At 38.2% G+C, this 27,929-nt stretch overlaps 1 protein-coding gene across 1 annotated transcript; it reads right to left on the minus strand.

Annotated features, from left to right (window-relative positions):
- On the minus strand, positions 1 to 26,779 carry DYNLT5 (dynein light chain Tctex-type family member 5). Its single transcript, XM_055235041.2, has 5 exons — positions 26,634 to 26,779; positions 24,451 to 24,572; positions 8,566 to 8,657; positions 2,527 to 2,651; positions 1 to 1,690 (listed from the first exon to the last, which is right to left on the minus strand). The coding sequence occupies exons 2-5, from the start codon at positions 24,567 to 24,569 to the stop codon at positions 1,487 to 1,489; spliced, it is 540 nt and encodes a 179-aa protein (XP_055091016.1). The 5' UTR covers positions 24,570 to 24,572; positions 26,634 to 26,779; the 3' UTR covers positions 1 to 1,486.
- Positions 26,780 to 27,929: the final 1,150 nt, after the last annotated feature.

Consider the following 27,929-nt stretch of genomic DNA (forward strand, 5'->3'; position numbering starts at 1 on the left):
TAATGAAAATATGAAGCTCATTTACTTATTATAGCTGTGATCTAATCCAGATTGGAAACTGTTCTATGGAGACTGACAAACATTGGTTGTGATAAATTATTACATAGACATATTCCCACTAATGCACTAACAGGAAAAAACTAGTGAAAATTGACAAATTCATTTTGAATAATCACTTTAAAAGCCAGAAAATAGCAGAAGGGAAGGGATTTTAAAAGTATCCACTTTTTACTACATGTCATTTTTGGGGAAAAGTAAGACACCAAAACATTTTAAAATTAAAGCATTGACTGGTTTTCCATTTGCTAAACTCTTTTTGATATGAATGATAAATCATTTTTTCCTTAAGACTACAGCATTGCCAATTTTCTCCATATGTGTACAATTTGTCTTTGACCTTTAACAAATGTCCTCTAGGCAGTCCACTTACCATCCAAGAACAACGCCACAACATCATTTTACTTGCACACAAAGACTTGAAAGCTTCATAAAAATAAATGATCCGTGGCGTAAGATACATTAACCAGCAGAATAATAAGCTATTTCAGCCCTGTAAATTTTAGCGCCCATCTATTCAAAACCTCACTGGGTCACTTTAGTATTAAAGTCATAGGAGTAAAATGGTAAATACACATGCTTTATTTGTTAAGGTGCCAGCTATATATTTTGTGAAAAAGTTTGTTAGCCTAGGATATTTAAAAGCAATGTCTCTTTCCAATAAATGATTTTATGTGTTACAGACACATTTAGTATTAAGCATCATGTATATTTAATATCACAATGTCTACTTCAGTGTCCCAAAAAGCCTTTATTCACTTTATAGTTTCCATTACTGAAGAGGCAACATTCGGTTCTCCCACAATTGTGTAAAGTGCAGGCAAGCCACAAGAGCTTCTAGTTTTAGCTTGCAGCCCGTGGGACCATGATAACTGTTATGAAGCCATTAATTCTACCTCAGCAGTTTCAGCTGTCAGGTACATGTAACAATAATTGCACTTAATGCTGCTCAATTTATTAAGTACAAAATGAAAACCAGTATTCTTTTATATGCAGCACTGAGGAATATTATTTATCATTTGTGTATACCATGTTGAATATTCTACTATCATTTATTGGTCAGGGTATATAGCCATAGTTTTTCTAAACCTTCTTTTTATTAAAAAAATGCAGGAAATTGTAACACTCTAATTAAAGAATAATTAAAATAATTAGTACCAAAACAAATATTTAATAAGAATCTATGTCTGTGGAAAGCAATCCAGCAAAACCAAGACCAAGTTACTGCTTTAGATAAACAAGATTCTTTCTGTGGCTACCCTCCCCTCCCCCAATCTTTACTAGAATATGAAAAAATTCAAAAGCTTCCAGTTGCTTGAATTATCAGTGTTGTTTCTTTCTCAAAGTTTTTGGCAGTAAAACTTTTGTGTACAGACATACAGCCTGCCTCAGAATTTTCAAAAGTAAGAGCTAGATTTCTTATTTTCAATCACTCAAGGTAAACTGCATAGACATTTGCAAGAGCAAAGAGAGAAGAATTTCTGAAAACATAAGATGAAAAGGTATCACTTTTAGGATCCCAGAGGCATCTGCTTCCAATAAGTATGCTCTGCCCGTTCAGTTGTCCAATGTGAACAATCACAATTAGTTTATACCGTGGAATCATCAAGTCCTTGACCTGGGCTTTAATAACCTAGAAATTTAAAAAAAGGGAGGGTCTTCATTCAGCTACATTGAAACTCAAAAGTATTAACCTTTGTTGTAAATATAAGGGATTTAACTTAATAGCATGATGCATTGTAGATACTTCGAGTGATTGTTGTAGAACCGTAACTATGATGCCCTTCAAGCATGGTCCTCCTGAGATAGAACATTCAGGGACAAAATTTTAACACCAGCAATAAATCAACCTTTTTTAAGATACATGAAATAATTATAATCCAGAGCACAGAATTTGATAAATTACATTCTTTGAAAATTTATGTTAAGATGGCTTCACGTCAAAGAATGTTGGCATTGGAATTACACTGTCTTGTTCATGTCTAATTAAGGAACCATACATTTGGAGTCTCCTGTAATATAACTAATCATTAATGTTCATTAAAGAGTTTGTTATCAAAAAAAAGTAGAGGAAACCTTGATGAAGTGCAGCCCTGGGGTTTGTAAAAATAGAAATGTGCTTGAAGACCACGATATCTGTATTTGATGGCACTCAAGGAAGCTGCCTTAGTGAGGAGAAAATAATCATTAAAATGTTGTATCTTTTACAATAAACACTTTTATAAATGGGGCAGTTTTATACACTTTTACATAATGCATGCAAATGATGCATCTGATTGTTTTAGACAAAGGCTTTATGTATACACACACACACACACACATTCATATATGTAGAATATGACCTAATTATAAATATGCATTTTAACTGTTACTGCAAATTAATTCCCCTCATCAAAAAAGTAGAGGGTTCACTGTACTTTAGCAAATATTCTAGCTATTGTTAACACTTTGGGCAAATCACACATGTACCTCAGAAATGGTTTTAGTCATCTGTCTACAGAGCTCTGGTTCATATTCTTCTACTTGTAGATAGCTGGTTAATACATCCTTCAAAATATGATTGACAGCGACCACAGGAAAATGTTTGGGAGGACCTGAAAATACACATAATATTTATTTCTAAAAACTAATTGCAAATCACACCCACTCACCCCATAGGCTAATCAAAAGAGTATGGAAACATGGAGGGATTTAATCTTCTGGGTGGACTCTATTAAAAGAAACAAGTGGCTCTAATTAGGTTTCCCGTCAAGTGCTCTGAGAGAGGACAAGAAGACAATATTTTCATACATTTACATGACTATCTCAAAAGTGTGTTCAATACTGCTGGGGTTTGACCTTGAAAGTCTCTTCCTTCCCAGGCCCCATTGTTATGGCCGTACTTCAAAGTCTCAACAGCTTTCTAACTGGCCCTCTACCTCTTATATCTCCAGCTCCAATCTATCTACCAGATCTTAAGTGACATTCCCCTTAGCGAGGTCCAAGGTGTGATTCCCTACGGCCCCTTCTCCGGCTACCACAGTGCCCCTCTTGCGGACTGCTCCAGCCTCACAGGCTCCATCTGTCTATAAAGGTGCTCCTGTGTCTTTACTCTTGCTCTTTAATTTTCAGATGGAATACCTTTCCCCATCTTGTTCATCTGAGAAACAGCCACTCATGTTTCAATACCATCTCAAATGTCTTCTTCTCCAGGTAGCACTCTACCTCCTCTTAGGTAAAAATGTCCCTCCTTTCCATGCACTGGGTCCCCACTGCCATCCTGGCTCCTAATCCACTTGATATTGGCTAAAGCATACCTGCGTTTCCAGTGAAATGGTAAGCAAGCTCGGATTTTATCCTCCTCAGAGTCTAATACAATGCTAAAGGCGTAAGAAACTTTTAATGTATGATTTCTGAATTTAAATAGAATTAAATTTTATAGATAATAATCATTATATGTGACATATGATTGTATATTGTATACATATATAATAATGAATGCTTTTTATTAAGCTTTTGCTACATGTCAGGCAGTGCGATAAGCACTTCATATTACCTTGTATAGTCTTCCAATAGATCTCTGAGGTGAATCTCACTGTTATCTCCATTTGGTAGGTGGGGAAACAGATTTAAATACATTGAGTAACCTGCCAAGAATCACACACAGAGGCAGAGCTGGGCTGCACACCCAGGTTTATCTGATGCTAGAGCTTATATTCTCGACCACATTCCATCCACGTTCAGAGGAGAAGCTTCAAATGAATCTTCTTTATCCTGCATCCCAGGAATATTAGCCATATCATCACTTTGATCATATACTAATGTCATTGCATGATGTGAACGTGTGCCCAGGGCGTGGCATACAGAAGCCCAATCATTATTTGTTGAATGGATAAAGGTGAAGGAATGAGATCAAGAATTCTATTCAATTCTCTTTTAATAGATGTCGGTATCTATTAATAAGTGTTTGTTTGTGATGACTGCATCTGTCAGGGTCAAAGGAAACATATGGCACCCTATAGTTAAAATAATTCCAGGAGGAAGTTCTGAGTGGGCTGTAGAAAATCACAAGAGATAGTGCAGTACCCCTCAGCCAGTGAAAGTAAGGTTGTCAGCCCACCCCCACAACCCCAAGATTGGGGAATAGAGGAAGAGCTTTTAATAGATCCCAGAAGGGTCATGTGGAGAGGGCTCCCTTGGGAGCAGCTTCTGTCCTTTGGTTGAGGAATGTAACCAGGCTGTGATGAACTCACAGGCAGGAGCCAGGGAAATAAAGAGCTCCACCTCACACTTCTCACTCCCTCTGCCTCTCTGCTGAGGTTTCCCACTGGCTGAACTTAACCAGAAGGTTACAGCCTCTGAATGCAGTTCAGTTAGGTGAGCCTCTTAAGGTTCTATAAATGGTTATTTTTATTTGATTCAACAATATAGAAATTGCTGAATTCCATTTAAATCATGGAAGGGTGGGGGTGGAGAGTGAATCTAGATAGGTAAAGTGGTTCTTAAAGATCTCCCCATCATCTCCTGTGAACTCAAGCCTAGGGCATGGTTGATTAACCCAGGGGTGACAATGCTCTGGGCCAGGACAATGAGTGCCTTTTCTTGGAATTTTTACTTTAAACTGCAAGTAGGAAAAAAGAGTCAGCCTCTTTCTGGTGGCAAAAGTTACCACGTGACTCTGAGGACCTGCTGGAGGCCATGTTTTTCATGGTGGAAAGGAGGCCAGGCCACCAAAAGAGAAGAAAGTGCACATAGGTTAGTGCTGGAAAGAGGGACCTGGTGGCACTTGAGTCTGTTTCCAGTAGTTCCCGTTGTACGGTGCTACCAACGTCCTTTCCACACTTTGCTTAGATTAAAAAAAAGTCATTAACCAGATCCTGTTTTGAATATACTTTGAAATATGGTAATGAAGTATTCTTTTCTTACTTCTTTGTTACCTTTTCCCTAAACATCCAGAATCATCCATCAATGTTCGGTTTCTGACTTCTGAAATAAGCTCCTAAAACTACTTTCAGAGTAAACTGGTGTGAATGGCAAAGCTTTTCTTCTTTTTTGAGGTTTTTTTTTTCCTTAGGAGAAAAAACATGTTTTAGAAATCAAAAGGCAAAGACCTGAAGGATCAGAACAAAAATAATTTTAAAAACAAACAAAACTTGTCCTTAAAAAATAGATAAAGATAAGTTTACTTAATGTATGTGGGCCTCCACTACCCCACATTGAGGGTAATAATAAGAATTACTACATATTTTTTTGTTAGAATTAAATGAGACAATATATTGAATATGTTTAGAACAGTGCTTGTCACACAATAAAACACTCCTTAGATATGTGATCTTATTAGTGTTATTGCTGTTATTGTAGTTATTGCATGCTGAAGGAAGAATTGGGGATTTACCTTGCTGAGAAGGCAGCAAGATGAAAGAGGACGTAAGTCGGGAGACAGTGAGGCCTGTGGGGTTAGGAAGGACCCCATGGGGTGGGTCCCACCCAATCTCTCAATGCTGAGAGATTGACGGGGTCTAAGAAAACATGACATAGAGACAGGGCCTGAGCACTTCATGGAAGCTGAACTCAAATAATCTCTCTCTTTCTCTCTCAATATTTTGGATCTACTTTCTACTGTGCTGGCTTCATTCTCAAGGCAGGCTGTCTTGATGTGGTAGCAAAGATGGCCGCCAATCTAGTTAGGCTCGCAGTCCATGTTTGCAAACAACCAGGTGCCGCTATACTCAGTTCCAGAAAAAGTCCTGTGGAAAACTTATTCCACAATTAATATGAAGTTACAATGAATATCATGGAAGGCTTTTATTCTTAGTGATCTATAGTAAGGTCCTTGAGTCAGTCACTTTTAGGAGTAGTAACATGATGAATGGAGAGATTTAAACATATTACATCATTTGAGTCTCATAGCATCCATATGATGTATAGACTATTATCCCTATTTACAAGTGAAGACACTGAGATTCAATGATGCTAAATACCTTGCTCAAGGAATTAGCAAAATTAGTATTCAAATTCAGATACGACAGATGCCACAGCCTGCATTTTCTTTTATATTTGTTTCAGTAATTAATGAGAAATATGTAAATGGTATTTTATTATAAGAAACACAGTTTCCTTTTCTATTCCCTTTTTTCCTCTCATGAATTATACTCATGTTTCATCTCATTTTTTGTAGCCGTAATTATTTACATAAATGCTCTCATTTAAGATGTGTTTAGATGATGCAAACATTATTGAACAGCATGAAAAATTAATTAAACATAATAGTGCTGGTGATTGGCTGATATTTCCCTCTACTTTTCTGGCCAGTATTAGATTGTAAAGATATGATAAACTATTTACCAAAGTCCCACTGATATAGTTTGGATATTTGTCCCCTTCAAATCTCATATTGAAATGTGATCCCCAGTGTTGGAGGTGGGGCCTGGTAGGAGGTGTTGGGGCCAGGAAGGTGGATCCCTCATGAATAGCTTGGTGCTGTCCCAGCGGTAATTACTGAGTTCTTGTTCTATAGTTCTCCCTCTATTAGTTCACATGAGAGCTGGGTGTTTAAAACAGCCTGGCACCTTTCTTGCTCCCTCTCTTGCCATGTGACATGCCAACTCTCCTTCCCTTCTGCCATGCCTAAAAGCTTACTGAGGTCTTACCAGAAGCAGATGTTGGCACCACGCTTCCTGTATAGTCTCTAGAACCATGAGCCAAATAAACCTGTTTTCTTTATAAATTACAGTCTCAGGTATTTCTTTATAGCAATGCAAAATGGACTAATACACCCACAAAATACCTTTCATATGTGAAATAAACCCAGAAACAAGTAGAAGTGGAAACACAGTTTTGATTAAGTATTAATAAAATGGCTGGTTGAATGCTATAAAAAGTGAATTGTCAAGCATAAAATACTTTAATTATTAAAAAATTCACATAGACTATTGTAGGAAAATACAGGTGTATTTCATCTATACTAAGCTTTTTCTAAAATTACTTTTCTGATGTGGTTCATGCTCAGTACTTCTAAAACTGATAAGATGCTTTATTTGAGAAGACAAGTTGCAAAAAATATCCTTATGTAGAAACACAGAGATTCACATTTCAAGTGCCCTATCTTGTTGAAATCTGATTCAAACCCTTCCAGCATGCACAGTTAAAAGTCATAGACACCCCATGGCTAAGAACTTTTAGTTGCAAGTGAGGGAAAACCTGACCCAAACTTAGCTTGCCTAACTGAAAAGTTAAAGGGTAGTCAACTGCATTTAGGACTCCAATGATGACATCAGGATTCTGTTGTTTTCTCTCAGTTTCAAGTCAGGGCAAGGCGGCAGATACTGCCAGAGCCCCTACATTCCTTCAAGTTTCAGGGCTTTATGTTCTTCTGCAACAGGCCAAACAACATTTTCTGAATTTAATCTCAAAGGCCTTGATTGGATTGACCATGGTTATATGCCATTCTAGAATCAGTGACTGCTGTATCTATAAAGCCAGTGCCAGCTTCATCAGAATGCTAGGATCAAAAGTGGTGATGATGGTGGAATTTCAAAGGAAATTTAGTAAGGTTACCAGAGAAGTATAAAAGTATATTGGATGGCAGGAATATTAGCTGTCCACCACAGGCACTGTGAAAATATCAGTAGATTGGCTAATTATGGAGCCGTGTAATCCATGTAGTCTTAATATGAAGTTACAATGAATATCATGGAAGGCTTTTATTCTTAGTGATCTCTAGTAAGGCCCTTGAGTCAGTCACTTTCAGGAGTAGTAACCATAGTCTTGGGGATTCCTGTAGAAAACTGGCTACAAGGCCAAAGGGGACATGCTGATGGTCTATAATTTTCCTGGGGTTAACTGGCCACAGATGGAATCACCTTGGCCCATAGAGTCTTTATTTGCCCCTTGGTAAATCTCTGTGGAATTTCTATATAGCAGTAATTATATATGAATTCAGGTAATAGTGGGCAGGTACGCATTTAGAGAAAACCAGTGGGTCTATGAGGAAACATGGATGGGAAAAGATATTTGCCGTGGACTCCACCTGGGAGTATAGGGGCAGGTGCAAAGATCTTTGTTTTCAAAGACTCAAAACCACAATGGTAATGGATAAACATCTCTGTCAACAGGGGACTATGAGTCATTTGCCTTTGCTTTGAGTTTTTTTTTCCTTAACCTACTAACAACACTGATTGGTTTTGTTGGATAAAACATCAATACTTATCTCTTTCATTTAAGTCATATCTCTCTATGTACCCAGAAATACTCAGTGAATTTGTTAAGTCAGTAGTATACTGTATACATCATTGCCACCTAGTGAATTGCCTGGCATTTGGGAAACATTAATAAAGAAAAGTAAGACAGCAAGGGTTGTTGCCTTTTTGCTGAGGAAGAAACTAAAGCAACATCAAATCACTCAATTCATTAAAGTCCCTTATATTGTGCTAGAATTGAAGACAATGCCAGGTTATCAAATGTCATTTTTAAGAGCCTCAGTCACCAATTTAGAAGTTTAAAATAGGAGTGAGAGATAAAAGAACACACCCAACTGATAGGTGTTTTCCATCTGAACTGTAAGGTGAGACACATCATCACGCTGACTAGGTTCATCCATATAAGACACAGTACTCGTAGAACTAAAAACAAGGGAGAAAACAAATTTTAGTCATTATTATAACAATAATAACAAAATACAATATTACTTTAAGCTAAAATGTTACAAAGATGAAGTTTTCTCGAAAATTTCAACTAAATCCTACGTAAATATCCTAGTGGCATATTGAAAGTCCAAAACATCTTAGAGATGGAAATATTAAGATGCAGAGGAGTTATTTGGAGCAGGTCTCAATGTGATGGCTGAAGCCCAGGGCAGTTAGCCAGGTCATCAAATTATCCAGAAAGTGATCCTGGGTTGATGTATGTGTATGGAGTAACAGTACATACTTCAAAATCCGTTGCCAATCGCATCTCCACCACTGATATAAAGCCTCTCCTCAAAGTAGACAAAGCTCACGAACAGGGCTGGGGGACATATGAGGAAGCTTAAAATGTTGGGCAACAACTCTATATACACATGGAGTATTATAAAGAGTTCACTATTATATGTAGTTCACAAAATCCCTTTAGTATGAAAAAGAAAAATGAGAACCTCATCTACGTGGTAAAGGAAACCGCAATTCACCAAAACTATAATAAATTAATAAGCATCAATCAGCCCTTTCAACATTAAAAAAGGGTTTTGCTTTTGTTATCAAGGCAATATGAGCTTATCCTGGTGCTAAACAGGAGACGCAAGCAAAGAGGAGCCCCCAGTGTCTCTCCAGCACTACTTAATTCAATTTAGTTCAGAGGAAATTCAGCTGTAACTAATGACGGTCTCAGAACTCTGCACCCTCAATTTTCTCCACCTGTGAAAATGAACGTTAAGACAGATGTCATTTCAAAGGGGAGGATATAATAGCGTGTGTGTGTGTGTGTGTGTGTTCAGAGTGACCACTTTTCTAAGCAGTCCATGTTTTTGCTTTAATTAAATAAAAAAGAGATATTTGCTCTTAATCTTTGGGGATCTTTTTTCTTGCAAGGAATTTAAAATACTTAGTTCTATCCTGTTTGGAATTAATAAACTTCTTGCAGATTGATATTTTAAGAAAATCACGGGTAATCTATTTTTAAAAATCCTTTAATGCAATACAACTTACATGATAAATTAGGGTTTACCCACTCAGCCCAAGAAAATGATGGAAGAAATTCTGGCTGCTTTTTTCATGGTGGGTTTCTGGATGAGTGACTTAGTCTTTATTCTTATAACACCTGCCTTCCTCAATTTACTGCTGCCCTTTGAAGTAGAAGCCAACCTGTTTGGCCACCTGGCTGCAGGTGTTGTGGGCAATACCAAAGATGATTACTGCTGCTTAAAAAACCCAATGTTACATAAACCCCTTGATTCTAAGATAAGCCAGTCTGCCCCATTACTATATATGCTACTTTTAACTTTGTAAAACATTTCCCATAAATTATATCATTTTACTTTCACAGTATCCTTTGAGGTAAGTAAAAGATTCATTATTCTACTCATTTCAGAGATAAAGGGAATGAGGCAAAGGGCTTAATGTACATGTATAAAAGGCAGACAGATTTCAAATGTCCTGTTTCCCTCTTAGTGACAAAGTCCCAAGTATGATTATAACTGACAGAATTAAAATAAGGGCAATGAAATAATTAATCACTGCAATTAAAACTTACTTTCACAAACATACAGAAGGTATTCATAAAAACTCAATTTCTTTTCTACTGAACACCATATTAAAAATTCATGGAGAAGAAGAGGTAGTGCAAAACTCAAATTAGCTGGAGTGAAAAGTCCAAGACAAAAAAGCAAATAAAGATTTTTATAAACTGTCTTCACTATCACTTACTGCAGATTGACAATCAGTGCACTTAATATTATTATCATTATGAAACCGGTAAGTGTCATAAGGGCAGCTTAAAAATCTCACTGGTTGAAGGTTGGTATGCAAATAGAAAGTTTTGCAGATTGACTTTTTTTGAGTTATTGTAGATGAATTTGTTCAGTGCCCTTTTATTTCCATAGTAATCATATAAACAGTGTAAGCTCGTTTTAAAAATTCAAAACATATAGAAAAACATAGAGAAGAAAGTAAAATTACAAAAAATTATTAACCCCAGTGGTTCTTTAACCCCTGTTAACATTAAGAAAATCATTTCAGACATTTGATTTTACGTATGGGCTCATATTATAGATGCTTTAAAAAAATTTAAAATGTAACATGGATAACTTTCCATGTCAATAAATAGCAAACAATACTTTAAATATCAAGACAGTACTTAATATATGCACATTCTGGATTTCATTTAACCATTTATCGTCCGTGCTTTTTAGGCTATTTCCAATATTCTACTTTTTTTTTTTTTTTTTTTTTGGAACGGAGTCTCGCTCTCTCGCCCAGGCTGGAGTGCAGTGGCGCAATCTCGGCTCACTGCAAGCTCCGCCTCCTGGGTTCACGCCATTCTCCTGCCTCAGCCTCTCCGAGTAGCTGGGAGTACAGGTGCCCGCCACCATGCCCGGCTAATTTTTTTGTATTTTTTTTTTTAGTAGAGACGGGGTTTCTCCGAAAATTGTAATGAACATTGTGTCAGGGACTCTTATTTACTTTCTAAAGTTGTTCTTTCCTTCTTCCTTGGTAACGGAATCCCACATTTGTAGGAATATTCCTGTGCAGACTAAAGACAAATTATCAGTCTCTTTTTGTGCTATTGTGGCCTATGTGGCTTATGAGTCAATGAGATGTAAGTGGAACTGTTGTGTGGAAATTCTGAGAGGTTCCTCAAAAGAACTAGTGCAGCCTATAGGAGCCTGTTTTGACCCTTCTTGGTGACTGGAATGTGGATATTCCAGAGCTCAGCACTGTCTTGGGTCTTGAGGTGACCTTGTAGATTACAGATAAGAAAGAAGCCTCTGAACTTCCTCTCTTCAGACTTACTTTATGTAAGAGAAAAATAAATTTCTATTTTGTTTCAACTAATGTTTATTATTATATGCAGCAGTAGATCTAGCTGATAGCAAGTGTAATACAGAGTTTGCTACCTGGAAGTGGGATGCTACAAGTAATCAATAAATCGTAAAACTTGGGGCTGGCAGTGGTGGCTCACGCCTGTAATCCCAGTGCTTTGGGAGGCTGAAGTGGGCAGACCACTTGAAGCCAGGAGTTCAAGACCAGCCTAGGTAACATGGCAAAACCCCATCTCTACTAAAAATATATTTTAAAAAATTAGCTGGGTGTGGTGGCACACATCTGAGATCCCAGCTACTTGGGAGGCTGAGGCACAAGCACAGCTTGAACGGAAGGTGGAGGTTGCAGTGAGCCGAGATCATGCCATTGCACTCTAGCCTGGGCAACAGAGCAAGACTCTGTCTCAAAAAACAAAACAAAACAAAAACCAGTAAAAACCCATAAAACTTGGAATTAGTTTTAGAAAGGAACTGGGGCTTTGAGGAGCAGATTTTCAATATTTTGCTGGAAACCTGGTAATTCTTCTCTTAAAAAAACTATTATTTTAGGTTAGGGGGTACATGTGAAGGTTTGTTATATAGGTGAACTTGTGTCACGGGAGTTTGTTGTACAGATTATTTAATCACTCAGGTACTAAGGTCAGTACCCAATAGTTATCTTTTCTGCTCCTCTCCCTCCTCCCACCTTCCACCCTCACGTAGGCCCCAGTATCTGTCATTCCCCTCTTTGTGTTCATGAATTCTCATCATTTAGCTCCCACTGATAAGTGAGGACATGTGAAGCCTTGAAATTCTTACCATGCAGAGGGAAAATAATTAGTCTATTGCTTTCTGTGCCTTGGAAGGCTGACTATGCATCAATTAAGACTACAATGTCATAAAACAGTATAGGAAATGTTTACTTTTTAAAACCTGTGTTTATGGTATTATAAAAATCTGAGATCTGATAGTTCCCACGTTAGAATGAGATGGGTTAGAAAAAGGGAGAGAGCAAAAAAGAAGAAAAGGTTGAATAGAAAAGATATTTCTTCCTTGAGAAAAGAAAAAGGGAAAAGAGAAAATATTTAAAATGCTTGCAGGTATGGGCAAATAGCATTAAACCAGAATATGGGCTTGGCAGATTTTTAGAAATAAAACAGTTTTATGTCTTAAAATTGGGGAATTGCCAATATTGGTTCAGAATACTGGTTTAGGAGAACCTGGGCATATTTTCTATTGATAAACAGCTTCACTCAAATCCTTTGAAATCTTTAAAGATAAATATGTGAGATACCCAAAAAGTAAATTTATAATTTTAATTGCCAGTGCTATATACCTGGCACAATACATTTTGGGGGTATATATCACAATATTACACATGGACGGGTTTCAGTTGTCTATCATCAGACTTTTCCTAGTTTACAATGATAACCCTTCTAGATACGTAATCTCATTGTAAAGTGAATGCTACAGTTTTATTTTTTAAATATAAAAAATGTTCTTGCTGTCTGTGTGTTTTACCAGCTTGTTGGCATTTATGGAGAAAAAAATTCAATTGGCAAAACATGTCCCAGAGAGTTATAAAGTTTTAGAAAGAAAGGTAGATGAAAAGTAATGTAATAAAAGAAAGTCTAGCATAAACCACTGGTGAGAACATTTAACAAATTAACTAATATTATTGCAGATGGAAGATTAACAACTTGTAATTCAATGAAAAATTCAGTGAATATCTGAAACCACATATGCTATTGCTGAGGACAGACAGCCTGCATACAGAAGTAGCTGCATGAAATTGGTCCAAAATAACAAAAGTAATCCTCCTTATATGTACCTGGCTGACACTGGAAATGCACCATGCTAACCCAATAGTATGCATTCTGATTATTTGCAGGAAAAAGACAAAAAAAATTAGTTAAGAAGTTAGAGCCTGTAGTCCCAGCTGCTTGAGAGGCTGAGGCCGGAGAATTGCTTGAACCTGGGAGGCGGAGGTTGCAGTGAGCCGAGATCACGCCACTGCACTCCAGCCTGGGCAACAGAGCAAGACTCCATCAAAAAAAAAAAAAAAAAAAGAAAAAGAAAAAGAAAAAGAAAAGAAAAGAAGTTAGAACATATTTACTCTTGAATGAAATTCATTTTTTCTTAAAAACATCTTGCAAATTTGCTTGCTGACCAGTCTTTGAATTACACAGATAAACACAAGGCATGTCTTTTTATTATGACGGTTAGAGATGGTAACCATAATTTCAGTTAATTCCCATCAGCCACAATAGCATCTAATTATTATTGAGAACTCATTTCCATACATTTTCAAAGTTATTATTATTATACCTAGATGTTTTGAAGCTGCAGGAAGAGATAATATTGAATGCATAAGTGACCTTAGAGACATTAAAGTAGTATCTTTAAAGGTCAGAATATCATCTTTTCCTTCTATTTGTAACCATGAAATGCCTGGAACCACCATATTTATAAATATAGCATCATTTAAGTGTGTCTTTTTCGGAGGGGGGATAAGCTGTTACTAAAATCATGTGCTGCCTCCCAGTGGTGATATTTCAGAGTGCACAGAGAAAAACAAGGTCTTCAGGGTATAAATTTGTACATTTGTACTTTCCATTTTTCTTCATTCTTTCAACAAATATTTATTGCCCACAATATGTCAGGCACAGTGTGAAGTACTGGTAACACAGATAAAAATAAGAGCCCTTCTGCTCAAAAAACAGGATGTAGAATATGAGATTAAATATGCATAGAAACTCCTTTACTTGGGAACTTTCCACCTAAGACTATCCATGGATATTTTTATGAGTGTTATGCTCAAGAGCAAAGCATACCAACTTGTCCCCAGCAGTAGATGATGTTATTTGTCTGGTAAGGTAAGTTAGTTTTGCAGTTATTTAGTTTATTCCAAATTTGCTGGATTTTTATGTACAGGCATATCTCATTTATTGTGACTCACTTTATTCTGCTTTGCACACAATGTGTTGTTACAAGTTGAAGGTTTGTGGCAACCTTGCATTAAGCACATCGATCAGCATTATTTTTCCAACAGCATGTGCTTACTTCATGTCTCTATGTCACATTTTGTTAATGCTCGCAATATTTTAGACTTTTTCATATTACATCTGTCATGGATATCTATGATCAGTGATATTTTATGTTATTATTGTAATTGGTTTAGGGTGCCACAAACTGTATCCACATAAAGCAGCTGACTTAATTGATAAGTGTTATGTGTGTGTGTTCTGACTTCTCCACTGACCAGCCATTTCCCCATCTCTCTCTCTTTGGGTCTTCCTATTTCCAGTGCACAACAATATTGAAATTATGCCAATTAATAACCCTACAGTGGTCTCTAAGTGTTCAAGTGAAAGGAAGAGTCCCACATCTCTCACTTTAAATCAAAAGCTAGAAATAACCAAGCGCGGTGAGGAAGGCATGTCAAAAGCTGAGATAGGCTGAAAGCTAGGCCTTTTGGGCCAACAATTTGTCAAGTTGTGACTACAACTAAGTAGGTTTTTTGCTTGTTTTTGATTTTTTTGAGACAGAATCTGGCTTTGTCACCCAGGTTGGAGTGCAGTGGTATGGTCTTGGCTCACTGCATCCTCGAACTCCCAGGCTCAGGTGATCCTCCCACCTCAGTCTCCCAAGTAGCAAGGACTACAGGTGCACACCACCACACCTGGCTAATTGTGTTTTAATTTTTTGTACAGACAGGGTTTTGCCATGTTGCCCAGGCTGGTCTCAAACTCTTGAACTCAAGTGATCCACCCACCTCAGCCTCCAAAGTGCTGGGATTACAGGTGTGAGCCACTGCACCTGCCTGAAAAGTTCTTGAAGGAAATTAAAAGTGTCACTTCAGTGAACACATGAATGATAAGAAAGCAAAACAACCTTATCGCTGATATGGAGAAAGTTTTAGTGGTCTGGATAGAAGATCAGACCAGTCACAAATTCTCTTAAGCCAAAGCCCAATTCAGAGCAAGGCCCTAACTCCCTTCACTTCCATGAAGGCTAAGAAAGGTGAGGAAGCTATGGAAGAAGTTTGAAACTAGCAGAGGTTGGTTCACGAGGCTTGAGGAAAGAAGCCATCTCTGTAACATAAAAGTGCAAGGTGAAGCAGCAAGTGCTGAGGTAGAAGCTGCAGCAAGTTACCCAGAAGATCTAAGATCATTGGATAAGCTAAGGGGTTACAATAAGGAGCTACAATAAGCAACAGATTTTCCATGTAGATGAAATAGTCTTCTTTCAGAAGATGCCACCTAGGGCTTTTATAGCTAGAGAGGTCAATGCCTGGTTCAAAGCTTCAAAGGACAGACTGACTCTCTTGGTAGCGGCTAATGCAGCTTGTGCCTTTAAGTTCAAGCCATACTCATTTACCATCCTGAAAATCCCAGGGCCCTTGAGAATTATGTTAAATCTACTGTGTTCTATAAATGAAACAAAAAAGACTAGATGACAGCACATCTGTTTTACAGCATAGTTTCTTAAATATTTTAAGCCCACTGTTGAGACCTACTGCTCAGAAAAAGAGATTCCTTTTAAAATATTACTGCTCATTGACAATGCACCTGGTCACCCAAGAGCTCTGATGGAGATGTACAAGAAGATTAATGTTGCTTTCATGCCTGCTAACACAACATCCATTCTGCAGCCCATGGATCAAGGAGCAATTTCGACCTTCGTCTCATTTATTTACTTATTTTTGTATTTTTTATTGATGTATCATAGTGATACATTTTTATGGGGAACATGTGATATTTTGATACATGCATACAAAATGTGTAATGATCAAATCAGGACAACCGGGATATCCATTGCCTCAAACATTTATCTTTTCTTTGTGTTGGGGACATTAAAATTCCTCTAGCTATTTTTTCCCCCTAACCCCCACTAGCTATTTTGAAATATATAATAAATTATTGTTAACTGTAATTTCTCTACTGTATTATTGAATACTAGAACTTATTCTATCTAATTGTATTTTTGTATGTATTCACCAACTTCTTTTCACCCCATAAATCTTACGATTTCAGAAATTCATTTTGTAAGGCTACTGCTGTCATAGATGTGGATTCCTCTGATGGATCTGAGCAAAGTAAGTTGAAAAGGATTCACCATTCTAGATGCCATTGAGAACATTCATGATTCATGGGAGGAGGTCAAAGTGTCAACATTAACAGGAGTTTTGAAGAAGTTGATTCTAGCCCTCAGGGATGACTTTGAGGGGTTCAAGTCTTCAGTGGAGGAAGTAACTGCAGATGCAGTGGAAATAGAGAACTTGAATTACTGTTAAAGGATACAAAATTATAGCTAGCTAGGAGAAATAAGTTCTAGTGAAAATAATACATAGATTCAAAGAGCTAGAAAGAGGACATTGAATGTTCCCAACATGAAGAAATACTAAATGTTTGAGATAATGGATATGCTGATCACCCTGATCTGATTACTATACATTATATGTATGGAAAAATCACTATGTACCCCATGAATATGTATAATTGAAATTTTCAATTAAAACATAAAATTTAAAATGGTTAAAAAAGAAATGGAACCTGAATATGTGGCTGAATTGCTGCAATCTCATGGTAAACTTAAACAGATGAGGAGTTGCTTCTTACAAATGAGCAAAGAAAGTGGTTTCTTGAGATGGAATCTTCTTCTGGTGACGATGCTGTGAATACTGTTGAAATGACAACAAATAATTTAGAATATTACATACACTTAGTTGATAAAGGAGTGGCAGGGTTTGAGATGGATGGACTAATTTTGAAAGAAGTTCTACCGTGGCAAAATGCTATCAAACAGCATCACATGCTACAGGGAAATCTTTCACGAAAGGAAGAGTCCATTGATGTGGCAAGCTTTAAAATTTATTTTATTATTTCATTTCATTTTATTTTTATTTTATTTGAGATAGTGTCTCTCTCTGTTGCCCAGGCTGGAATATAGTGGTATGATCAAAGCTCACTGCAACCTCAGCCTCCCAGGCTTAGGGATCCTCCTGCCTCAGTCTCCCAAGTACCTAGGACTACAGGCAGGTACTACTATGCCTGGCTGATTTGTTCATAGGGAAAGGGGGTGTCTCACTATGTTGTCCAGGCTGGTCTTCAACTCCTGGCTGCCGTGATCCTCTTGCCTTGGCTCCCCAAAATGTTGGAATTATAGGCGTGAGTCACTTTGCCCAGCCTGTTGTCTTATTTTATGAAATTGCCACAGCTATCCCAACCTTCAGCAACCATCACCTTGATTAGTCAGCAGATGTCAACACTGAAGCAGGCCCCTCCACCAGCAAAAAGATGACAACTTGCTGAAGGTTCAGATGATCACTAGCATTTTTAGCAATAAAGGATTTTTATACTAAGGTATGTACATTTTTTCTTTAGATAAAATGCCATTGAATACTTAATAGACTACATACAGAACAGTGTAAACGATTTTTATATGCACTGGAAAACTAAAACATTCATGTGACTTCCTTTGTTGCAAAATACACTTTATTGCAATGGTCTGGAACTAAACCTGCAATATTGCCAAAGTATGCCTGTAGTTTTTAGGTATTTTACTCACATTATTTGCTCCATTTTACTAGTAAGAGAAAGGCTATAATGGAAAGAAAATATAATTTTCAAAAATGAAAGGCAGGAACGTGACAAATGACACTGTCTTGTGGAACATATTTTTTTCGAGTAGAAGTGATGCTGAAGGATAACGAATGAACCATGCAACCTGTGAAAAGCACAGCTCTGGAGTAATTGAAGGTAATCCAGAAATGGTGATTGACAAAGTACAACAATTTTAAGTATGTGGATAGAAGATCAGAGTTAGTGTCTGAAGCCTATTGAGCTAATGCTCGTCCAAGAGCAACGGAGGTGATAGTTAAGCACAGCTGATGAACTTTTGTTGCAGCTCCTCGATGAAATGCATTGGTTCAAAGCTGTGTCACGCTGGGCAATCATCAGAGAGGTGATGCTGGGAGTGCGGGTGCCATGAATACCTCTACAAAGCTGTGGAGATCATCAAGGAGGAGTGTGGCCTATTACAACAGATTTCCAACACAAATAAAACTGTTCTTTTGGGTTTTTCAAAAATAGATGCACAATGGAATGTGTCAGCATGGAGGTAAAAGTATACATTAAGAAAATCTGAACAAGCATTTTTTCTATTTGCTGTAAATGCATCTTATGTCTATAAGAGGAAAGCCCCTAGTCACTCTGGACTTAACACGTGCACGGACCTGTGAACCTAACTTGTTTGTGAACAAAAGAAACTTGCTTGCTCAGGAATTGATAAAATGCAACAATTATTCATTCGATGATCACAAAATATGTATTGAGTGACTACTACATGCCAGGCACTGTTTTAGGTCTTTGGGATACAATACTGAAACAAAAACGAAAACAGAAACAAACTATGATCTCTACTCCCATGGAACTGTTACTTTAGTAAGGAAAGACAGAGAATAGACAATAAAATACTAAACAAGCAAATTATATATTATGATAAAAGGTGATACATGCCTCAGGGAAAAGAAAAAATAGAGCAGGTTAAGGGAGTTTGGAAGTGGGTGGAGGAGAAGATGTGATGTGCAATTTCAAATGAAGTGGTCAAGGTAGGCCTTCATGAACAAAGAAAAGAGGTGAGGAAATGAACCACATGGATGGCCGAGGGAAAGGTATACTAGGAAGAGAGAACAGCCTATGCAAAGGCTTTGAGACAGGAGGCTGCTAGTGTGTTTGAGAAAATGCACAGAGACCAGTAGCAGAGGGAGGAAGAAGAAAAGGCGTGAAAGAAGATAAAGTTGCAAAGGTATCAGGTAGCTAGACGATGTAGGGCTTTGCGAGCCATTATTCTGTAAGCTCTTACTCTGATAAAGCAGACACACCCCGGTACTTTCTAAAAACCACTAACTTTCTTTGCCAAATGGCAATATCAGGTTTTACTCTCACATGCCTTGACAACATTTGGTATTATTCTCTTTTCTTATGTTTTGCCATTTGGATGGGTGCAAAATGGTATCTTGTTTTAATTTATATTTTTTCTGCTTGAAAGTGAGTTTTAGCACCTCTTCATATTCTGCTTAGCTATTTGGGCTTTGTTTCTGAAAATTGCTGTCTTCTTTGACTATTTTAAAAATTGTTTTCCTAGCACAAGTTGTTAATGTGCAGGATTTAAAAAAACGTGTATGTATCTTCGGCCAGCCTATTAACTATGTCTGTTGTATCCTTTGTTGAACAGAAGCATTAGATTTTATTGTGGTTATATTTATCCCCAAATTATTTTGCTCTATGGTTTGAGTTTTCATTTTGGGATCTTCTTTCATAAATCTTTCCTTACTCCTAGAACACAAAGATATGGGCCTGTGCTTTCTTCTCTTAGCTTTGTTAATAGATTTCCACATTTTGGTCTTCCATGTGGAGTTTACCTATGCAAAGCATGTAAGGGAAGAGGCCAGCTTCATTTTCCTCCATATAATGAGCCAGTTTTCTGCCAACACAATCTATCATTTCCCCATTTACAAACATAAATGGGGATAAAAATATCTTCTCTATTTAACTTACACAGATATTGTATGTTAAATGGCTTAATAACCTATAAAGTACAATACAATATTAGTTGTTATTGTGGTTTCATTTGGAAACATGGCCATTTCAGTTTTCCCAAACTATTTTCTCTTTTTTGGGGAGGCTATATCTCAGGTAGGTCTTGTTGGGGGCTTTAGTTTAACGTAGATGGTGATACAACTTATCTCCTAACTCTGATCTTCTAATCTCTAGCCTTCTCCTTAGGTATCAAAATGAAGAAATTGTTCTGGAAACACCATTTTCAATTGCCCATAAACAGCTCACAGTAGTATAGATTGAATGATAGAATAAATTCATCACTGTTGAAATGAAGTAATGAATGCACTCATTTCCATTTTGGTCACTTTTACTGGCAAGACCTAGACAATGTGAAAAAAGTTACCAGGCAGCTCTCAGTTTCCCTGAAAAATGAACTTATCTAAATTAGAAACCTATAGTTATTCACCTTTATATGCCTAATATGTGGCACAGTAATTGGCACATAGAAGCTAATAAATCCTGAATAAATGAAGAAATACATACAGTGTGGCCTAACTGGTATGTTAGATGCCATCAGTGGGTTCACACGGGGAGCTGTGGGATCCATACAGGAAGTTCTGGTAACATGACATCACTGTAATTTTGGTTTGAGGCAAAGGAGAGAATGTTCAGCCCCCAACCTTGTCCCTAATCTACTAGTGGAACTCCTGGCCTCACAGATAAAAAGCCTGGATATCATGTCACATGATCCTGTGAAAGTAACTTGACCTCATAGCTTCTGTTTCCATTTTAAGAAAATGAGAGAAGCACATCTGTTCAAACACTGTTCAGTGTCTGCCAAAGCCTGAGCTTCCAACGAGAAAGATGTCATTGTCAAGACCTGCTCTTACTGTGGATGGGAAACAGAAGGTTCTGGTGAATGAATAGAATAGTTTTTATTAATGCAAATCACACATGGATTGCCAATTTTCAGGAAATGAAAATACTCGACTAATAAAAGCCCATTTTGCTGTTTGCTAATTCTGTAGCTTTGGAGCCTCAATCTCTCTAAGCTTCTGCTTCTTCATTTGTCGAATGGGGGAGATAATAACATCTATCTTTATAGAGCAGGAGTCAGCAAACATTTCTGTAAAAGGCCAAATAGCAGATATTTTTGGATTTGCAGGCCCTACGGTTTCTACTGTAACTACTCAACTCTGCTGTTACAGTGCGAAAGTGGCCAGAGACAATGCACGAGTGAATAGGGATGGCTGTGTCCTAATAAACTTTATGCATATAGAGATTTGAATTTCTTATTACTTTTACATGCTGCAAAAAAAAACTGTTCCCCTTTTGATTTTTTTCACCTATGTAAAAATCGTATTTAGCAAAACAGATGCAGATTGGAATAGGCCCTTGGGTCGTAGTTTGCCAACTCCTATGATGGAGCTTCTCTGATACATAAAAAAGGTTCATGGTAAGGGCCCTATAAATGTTAGCTATTATCATCCTTATTATTATAAATTGTTCAGGTAAAAAATAATTTGAAATTACAGATGGAGTATGATGACCACTGTGTAGTGTACTGTCTGGACTCAGATAGTATGGGTCTGATACATGCATGTCCAGGTCTAACAGAAATATGCCAACACACTAACAGTTACGACGTTAGGATAATAAGATCCAGCTTAAGATGTTTCTGTTTTGTCTTTAATAAAACATAAAAATTATATTAAATTGAAAAGATAACCTAAAAGTAGACCCAATCTTGAAAACAGTTCACAATAATATTTAATATAAATTTAATCTTCTTTGTGTAATTCAGAAGGCATTTCAGACATTTATTCTGTCTGGGATCATTGTTAAGCATTAGTTACAAGTGTGGAAGACTGCAGACGTGGAGACTAAGACTGTAGGGCTAAATCTGTGCTGATCTTATCCCACATATAAGAAGCAGCTTTTCAAGGAGGTCTCCCTTTACTCTTCTTGTCTTCCTTATAAGTGTGGTTACTGCTAAAAAGACAAATAAGTCCATAGTCTATTGAAAGAGATAGACAAGCAAATCGCCAAATATAGGTGCATATCGAAGGCGAAAGCAGTAGGAGAAGAAAGGCAGATCATCCAACCCAGTCTGGAGGTAGAGGTGGTCATAGATGGGTAATTAGAGAGCACTTCCCAAAGAGGTGGAGATGGAGTGAAATTCTGATGGGAGAGGTGAAGAAACCCAGGGGAATAGTGTAAGAAGAGCATTGCAGGCAAGGAGTCAGGTACCCCACGGGGAAGCAACACGGGGCAATGGCTGGGGGCCAGATGGAGCACTGAGGGATAATTGAGTGTGGCTGGAGAGGAGGATGCCCGCAAGATGGTAGGGAAGATGGTGCTATGGAAGTAGATAGGGGTCTGTGGACTTTGTATCTCACAGTCAGGATTTGGGACTGTATCCTAATCATTAAGTCAAGTTACTTGACCTGTAAACTTTAGTTATTTCATAGTAAAGTGGTAGAAATGATGCCTACCTAGTAGGATTAATCCTGGGGAGATTCAGTGAGATAATGTATTCAGTCCTTAATAAACTTCAGAATGTTTTACATTATTGAAATTTATATTTTCAAGATTGTTTTAAAGTAATTTTCAAATGAAAGTTATATGTTTTTCTGTAAAACACTGCAATTTCAAAACAATGCCTGCATTTGATAGTCACTAAGCTTTCAGAATTTTTCTACTATTTGAAGCCTCATTCATGAAGGAGAATAACTTGTACTGTCTAATTCCAGACAGTGAGGAAGCCAACGGAAAGCAAGTACTAATACAAGTTAGCATGGAGTGGGGGGACCCTCTTAAACAGTCTGCATTGCAAGGGGACTTGGAAGCTGATCATTTGCTATTTAAGAAAAAAAGTACAAATAGAGGATCCATTCTAAATGTTTTGTTTGGGAGTCCAAAACCAAAATAGTTATCATGTAAATGTAGTTGTCAGTGAAAAATCTATCCTAATGTGTTGATAAATATGATTTTTGTATTCTTGTTATTTTTAATATGTATTTATACTTCATCAATAATAGGTTAAAAAGAGTGATCTCTAATTCTTCAAACGTGGCCATGCTCTGATTCTATATGACAAATTTGTTTTGAAGGGGAAAAGATAAATAAAAATCATGCAAATAGGAATTACAATTTAATCTTTGGAGACAGTATTTAAAAAATATCATGGGTACATAATTTATGTCAGACTATTACTTAAATAGTTTCTTGGAAAATGTAAGTTGAATTTAAGCTAACAATCAGTTTTAAATAATTTAAAAAATAACTCTTACACTTAACTATTGGAAATAGCAGCCAGAAGAGCTTAGAAGCAAAAATTACAAAGATTGATTATTCTCCCACCTTTACTTCTGACATGTGCTGGGATTGCTACTCCTTTATAGTCAGTTTCCCACCTGTAAAAGACATTGTATGTGTAATCCACAGACTTCCAGGGCTGGAACGTGGAGTTGTAAGTAGGCATTAATACACTCTGAGAATAGAAAGATTTTGGTTTCAGAATTCGAATTATTCCAGTTCTTCTACTCTCTGTTCTGCAGGACACCCTAGCTCCTGCTTCCCAATATATACCCAATACACTACATCCTCAAATGCTATAGAAACTAAGAACGAAAGTCTCTTATTAATTGACTGCTACATCGATAATTTGTTTTGTTTTCTTCCCAACAGCAGTCAAAAGGAAATGCCATGAAAATATTAAAAATTGATGTATATCTTTAGGAGAAAAGATGCAACATGTAGCAAGAGCCAAAAAATCTACTCACTGCCCTTTGACCTACTAATTATTCTTCTGGGAAACGACCAAGCAGAGACATATAGTAAAAAAGAAAAAAAATGGAAACAAACTTAAAATGTCCAATAATTAGAGAATGGCTAAGCAACCCAGAATCATAAACTGACAAAATATTATGCAGTCATTTAAGAGGATATGGAAAAAGCTATGAAAATACATGACAAAATTATATAAAATAATGTTAAGCACATTGTATATGTATGTATTGATTACAAAAATGCAAAACCTATGTTATAAAATATTGAGAAGAACTCAAAAGGCATATGAGTGTGTCTGCTTTACACTGCATGTGGTGTTTCTTTTGAGCAGGGGGTTTTTGGGGTAGTATTTGAAATAGCAAAAATCCTGCTAGGATTAACATATCACTTAAGCTTTCTCTCTTTCTCTTTCTTTTTAAATATGGCCCCTAAAGATGACCTGCACCTTGTACTTGCCTGTTTTATCTCTTTTTATATCCCTGAGGAAGTGTTCTTTTTCTCCTAATAAATATTACAAACCTATTTATTCAATAAATGAATTTACAATTTTAGACAGTTACTCACTCTTTGGTGCGCCCGTGAATTTCCTTTTGCCAAAATTCATGATTACTTAGAGAAGAAATACTCCCTCTTTTCTTCCATGAATGAGCTGCTCTGTCTTTAGCATTGTCTGACATCATCATAACCTATGGAAGAATACTTTTGTAAAATAGCAAAAGAAAGATCCGGAAACACTTTAGTTAGTATAACAGGGTCTAATCTCAAAGTATACAGATACTTTTCCTACCATTTTTGAACAGGGAAGTGGGGTTTCCTCAAGAGCAATATATAGTATTTGTTGTTATTCTGATCAGTAAAACTGGAACTATGATAACTCTGAAAATGCTTATTTATGCAATAGTATACTTAATTTACATAAGCAGATATTAAGCTATAGCAAAAATGCTTAACTGATGAAGAGGGAGGTCATTGACAAAAGATATGCCTGTATAGCAGAAAGATGCTATCCTACATCAGAAACCAATATTTGTATTGCCCCCCAAATTTAATCATAATACAACTTTGCTAATTAATATTTGCTGTCACTGTTACATTTTATTTTTGAGACAGGGTCTTTTTCTGTCACCCAGGTTGGAGTGCAGTGACATGATCATGGCTCACTACTGCCCCAAACACCTGGGCTCAAGCGTTCCTCCCAACTCAGCCACCTGAGTAGCTGGGACCACAGGTGTATGCCATCAAGCTGGGCTTATTTTTTATTTTTTGTAGTGATAGGGTCTATGTTGCCCAGGCTGGTCTTGAACTCCTGGGATCAAGCAATCCTGCTTCAGCCTCCCAAAGTGCTGGGATTACAGGCGTGAGTCACTCTACCTGGCCTATTTTATTATTTTAGAGACAGGATCTAGCTCTTGTTACCCAGGCTGGAGTGCAGTGGCGTGATCATAGCTCACTGTAACTTCAAACTCCTGGGCTCAAGCGGTCCACCCACCTCAGCCTCCCTAGTAGCTAGGACTACAGGCCTGCACCACCATGACTGGCTAATTGTTAAAAATTTTTGTAGAGACAAGGTCTTTCTATGTTGCCCAGGCTGGTCTTAATCTCCTGGCCTTAAGTGATCCTCCTGCCTTTGCCTCCCAAAGTGCTGGAATTACAGACATCAACCACTGTGCCTGACCAGCCATGACTTTAAAATATAAAATTAGGGGTAGGGGGCTAGAAAATAAATAATAAATAAAAATTAAAATTAACCTTGCTTTCCCAAAGATTTTTTGTTGTTTGTTTTGTTTTCCTGAGCAACATTTGCATACTTTGTAAGGAGCAAATAGGACTTAACTTTTAAATAAATAATTTATTGGAAAACTCCCTCCTTCCTACTAATACTTGTTAAAAAGCTGGTAGTAGCAATGGACTTCCCAGAACTTAGACTATAAATCTAATGCCCTCACTGTCTACCTACAAATTAAGGTATTCATTTAAATTATTTCATAATCTATAAATGTGAGAGCCCCAATAAGGAAATACTGTGCCAGACACCAAAGCATGAAAATAAAAGAGAATCCACGCCTTCAAGGAGCTGGCAGTTGAGTAGGTACGGCACACAAGAACATACCCTAAAACTCAGTGGCATCAATGTCAGAGCAGAGGTGCTGTGTGTGGGTGAGGCAGGCAGCGTGGTGTGTGTGTGCACGTGAGTGTGAGCGTCCTTGAGTGTGTACCTGTGAGTGTGCATCTCTGTGTGTGCAGGTGCCTGTGTGTATAAGTGTGTCTGTATTCGTGTGTATGAAGGTGAGTGTGTTTATGAGTGTGGAAAGACACACAGCTTGATTAGGTGGGTCATTCAGGTTTCGCTGCAAAGCCACATAGACCCATCTCGGCCTCAGCTGTTTCCAAAGCTGCCCTGCAGGCCGCCCCCCGCCCCCCAAGAAAGGCCAGAGTTGGGACCTGGAGGTCCTCATGGGTGCGGCCAGCTACAGGAAGACCGCCCGAGGTCAGGGGACCTTGCTGGCGGGCTCTGCGTTGGCCATCACTCTTGAAGCCCAGCCACGCAATGGGGCAGGGGACCAACGGCTGGGACCGACTTTCGGTTCCCAAATTTGGGATCATTTTTTCTTATTTGTTGGTGAGAGGAGGAATAAAGTGGCGGAGAGATCGGGGCCAAGTAGGGCCATTTCTCAACAAAGGGCCGATCCCTTGCCCCCTGTCCTTCCTTTGGGGTCCAGATGCGCTGCAGAGAGAGCCGACCCTACCTGCAACAGGGAGGCTTCGCCCGGAGCCTCCCAGACCTCTGGCTCGTTCACTGCAGACACTGCGCGCGGCGCGGCTCCAGCCTCCCAGGCCTCATTCAGCTGGCGGCCGCCGCGCACTACCCCTGGACTCTGAGGCCGGTCTCCAGGGTGACCTCAAACAGCGTCCTCGGCCCGCCCCGGCCGGACTTGGCCGCTGAGTGGCCCTCTGCGCTGCCCTAAGGATGTAGGGGATCTCAGCTTCACTGCCCACTGGGGGTCGCCCTGAGCCCGGCTGCGTCCTGGGTTGGCGGCGAGCTGGAGGGGAACTGGTTCATTCTGCAGCGAGGAAGACATTTGGTACTAAAGACATTTGCACCCCGAGGGCCCCTCATCAAGTTCCTTTTCCCTCAGACGTCAGGGGCAGGAGTGGGAAATGCTGCGGTTTCCTAGGACAGGAAATCCGAGGCGCAAAGACAAAGTAAAGTAGCCCCTGCCCTTTCCCAGGCCCCTAACGCTGCTTTGCACGTTCCCCCTCCAAGGCACAGGCGGTGGAATGTGGAGGTAAATGAGCACTTACACTGGCCAGATACCCCAGATACCGACAAACATTGGGATTTAGTCGTCCCAATAACTCTGTCAAGAAAGGAATGTTCTCCCTTTAAAGGATTTGGAAAATTGAGATTCTAAAATGTTAAATAATATGCCCACGGCCCCTGAAACTCATGGTCTTAACTCCAATACATTATAAACCGGGCTGGGTTCCTTCGCTTTCCTTAACAAGACTGTTCTGAGCCTGTTAATGTCTAAGAAGCTTTGAAATGGAGGCTGTTTGGGGTTGAGGACCTACCTGCTGGTATGAATGGGCCTTTCCTCTTCTTTGGCGACTATCCCCAGCCTAAGCCCATTGGGCCTCCCCAAACCAAAAGCAAACAAAATAAGCACTATAGGGACCCTCCTGTAGTGGGCAATCATTGGAAGCAGAAACAAGATGCCTCCAAGCATCTAGCCAAGGGCGTGGCTCTTGATGAGTGTCCTGCTGCAATTAGCATTAGCTGACAGTAATACATTGGGATGCCGGTGGAGCACAATGTTAGCATAGTGTTGGAAGAAGAGAAATAGATACTTCTGCCCATCCCAATCTCTACTCACAGAAAGATAAGAACAGGAAAGGATTGTTGATTGAATATCTACTATGGACTAGGTAGGAACTGTTAGGTGATGGATAAACATTATCTCACTGAATCTGTTCAGTGACTATGACATAGGGGACATTACTCTATTTTTTTTTAAGATAAGGAAATGTAGAATCGTTGAGTA

Source organism: Symphalangus syndactylus, chromosome 19, assembly GCF_028878055.3.
Source record: "Symphalangus syndactylus isolate Jambi chromosome 19, NHGRI_mSymSyn1-v2.1_pri, whole genome shotgun sequence".
Taxonomy (NCBI): domain Eukaryota; kingdom Metazoa; phylum Chordata; class Mammalia; order Primates; family Hylobatidae; genus Symphalangus; species Symphalangus syndactylus.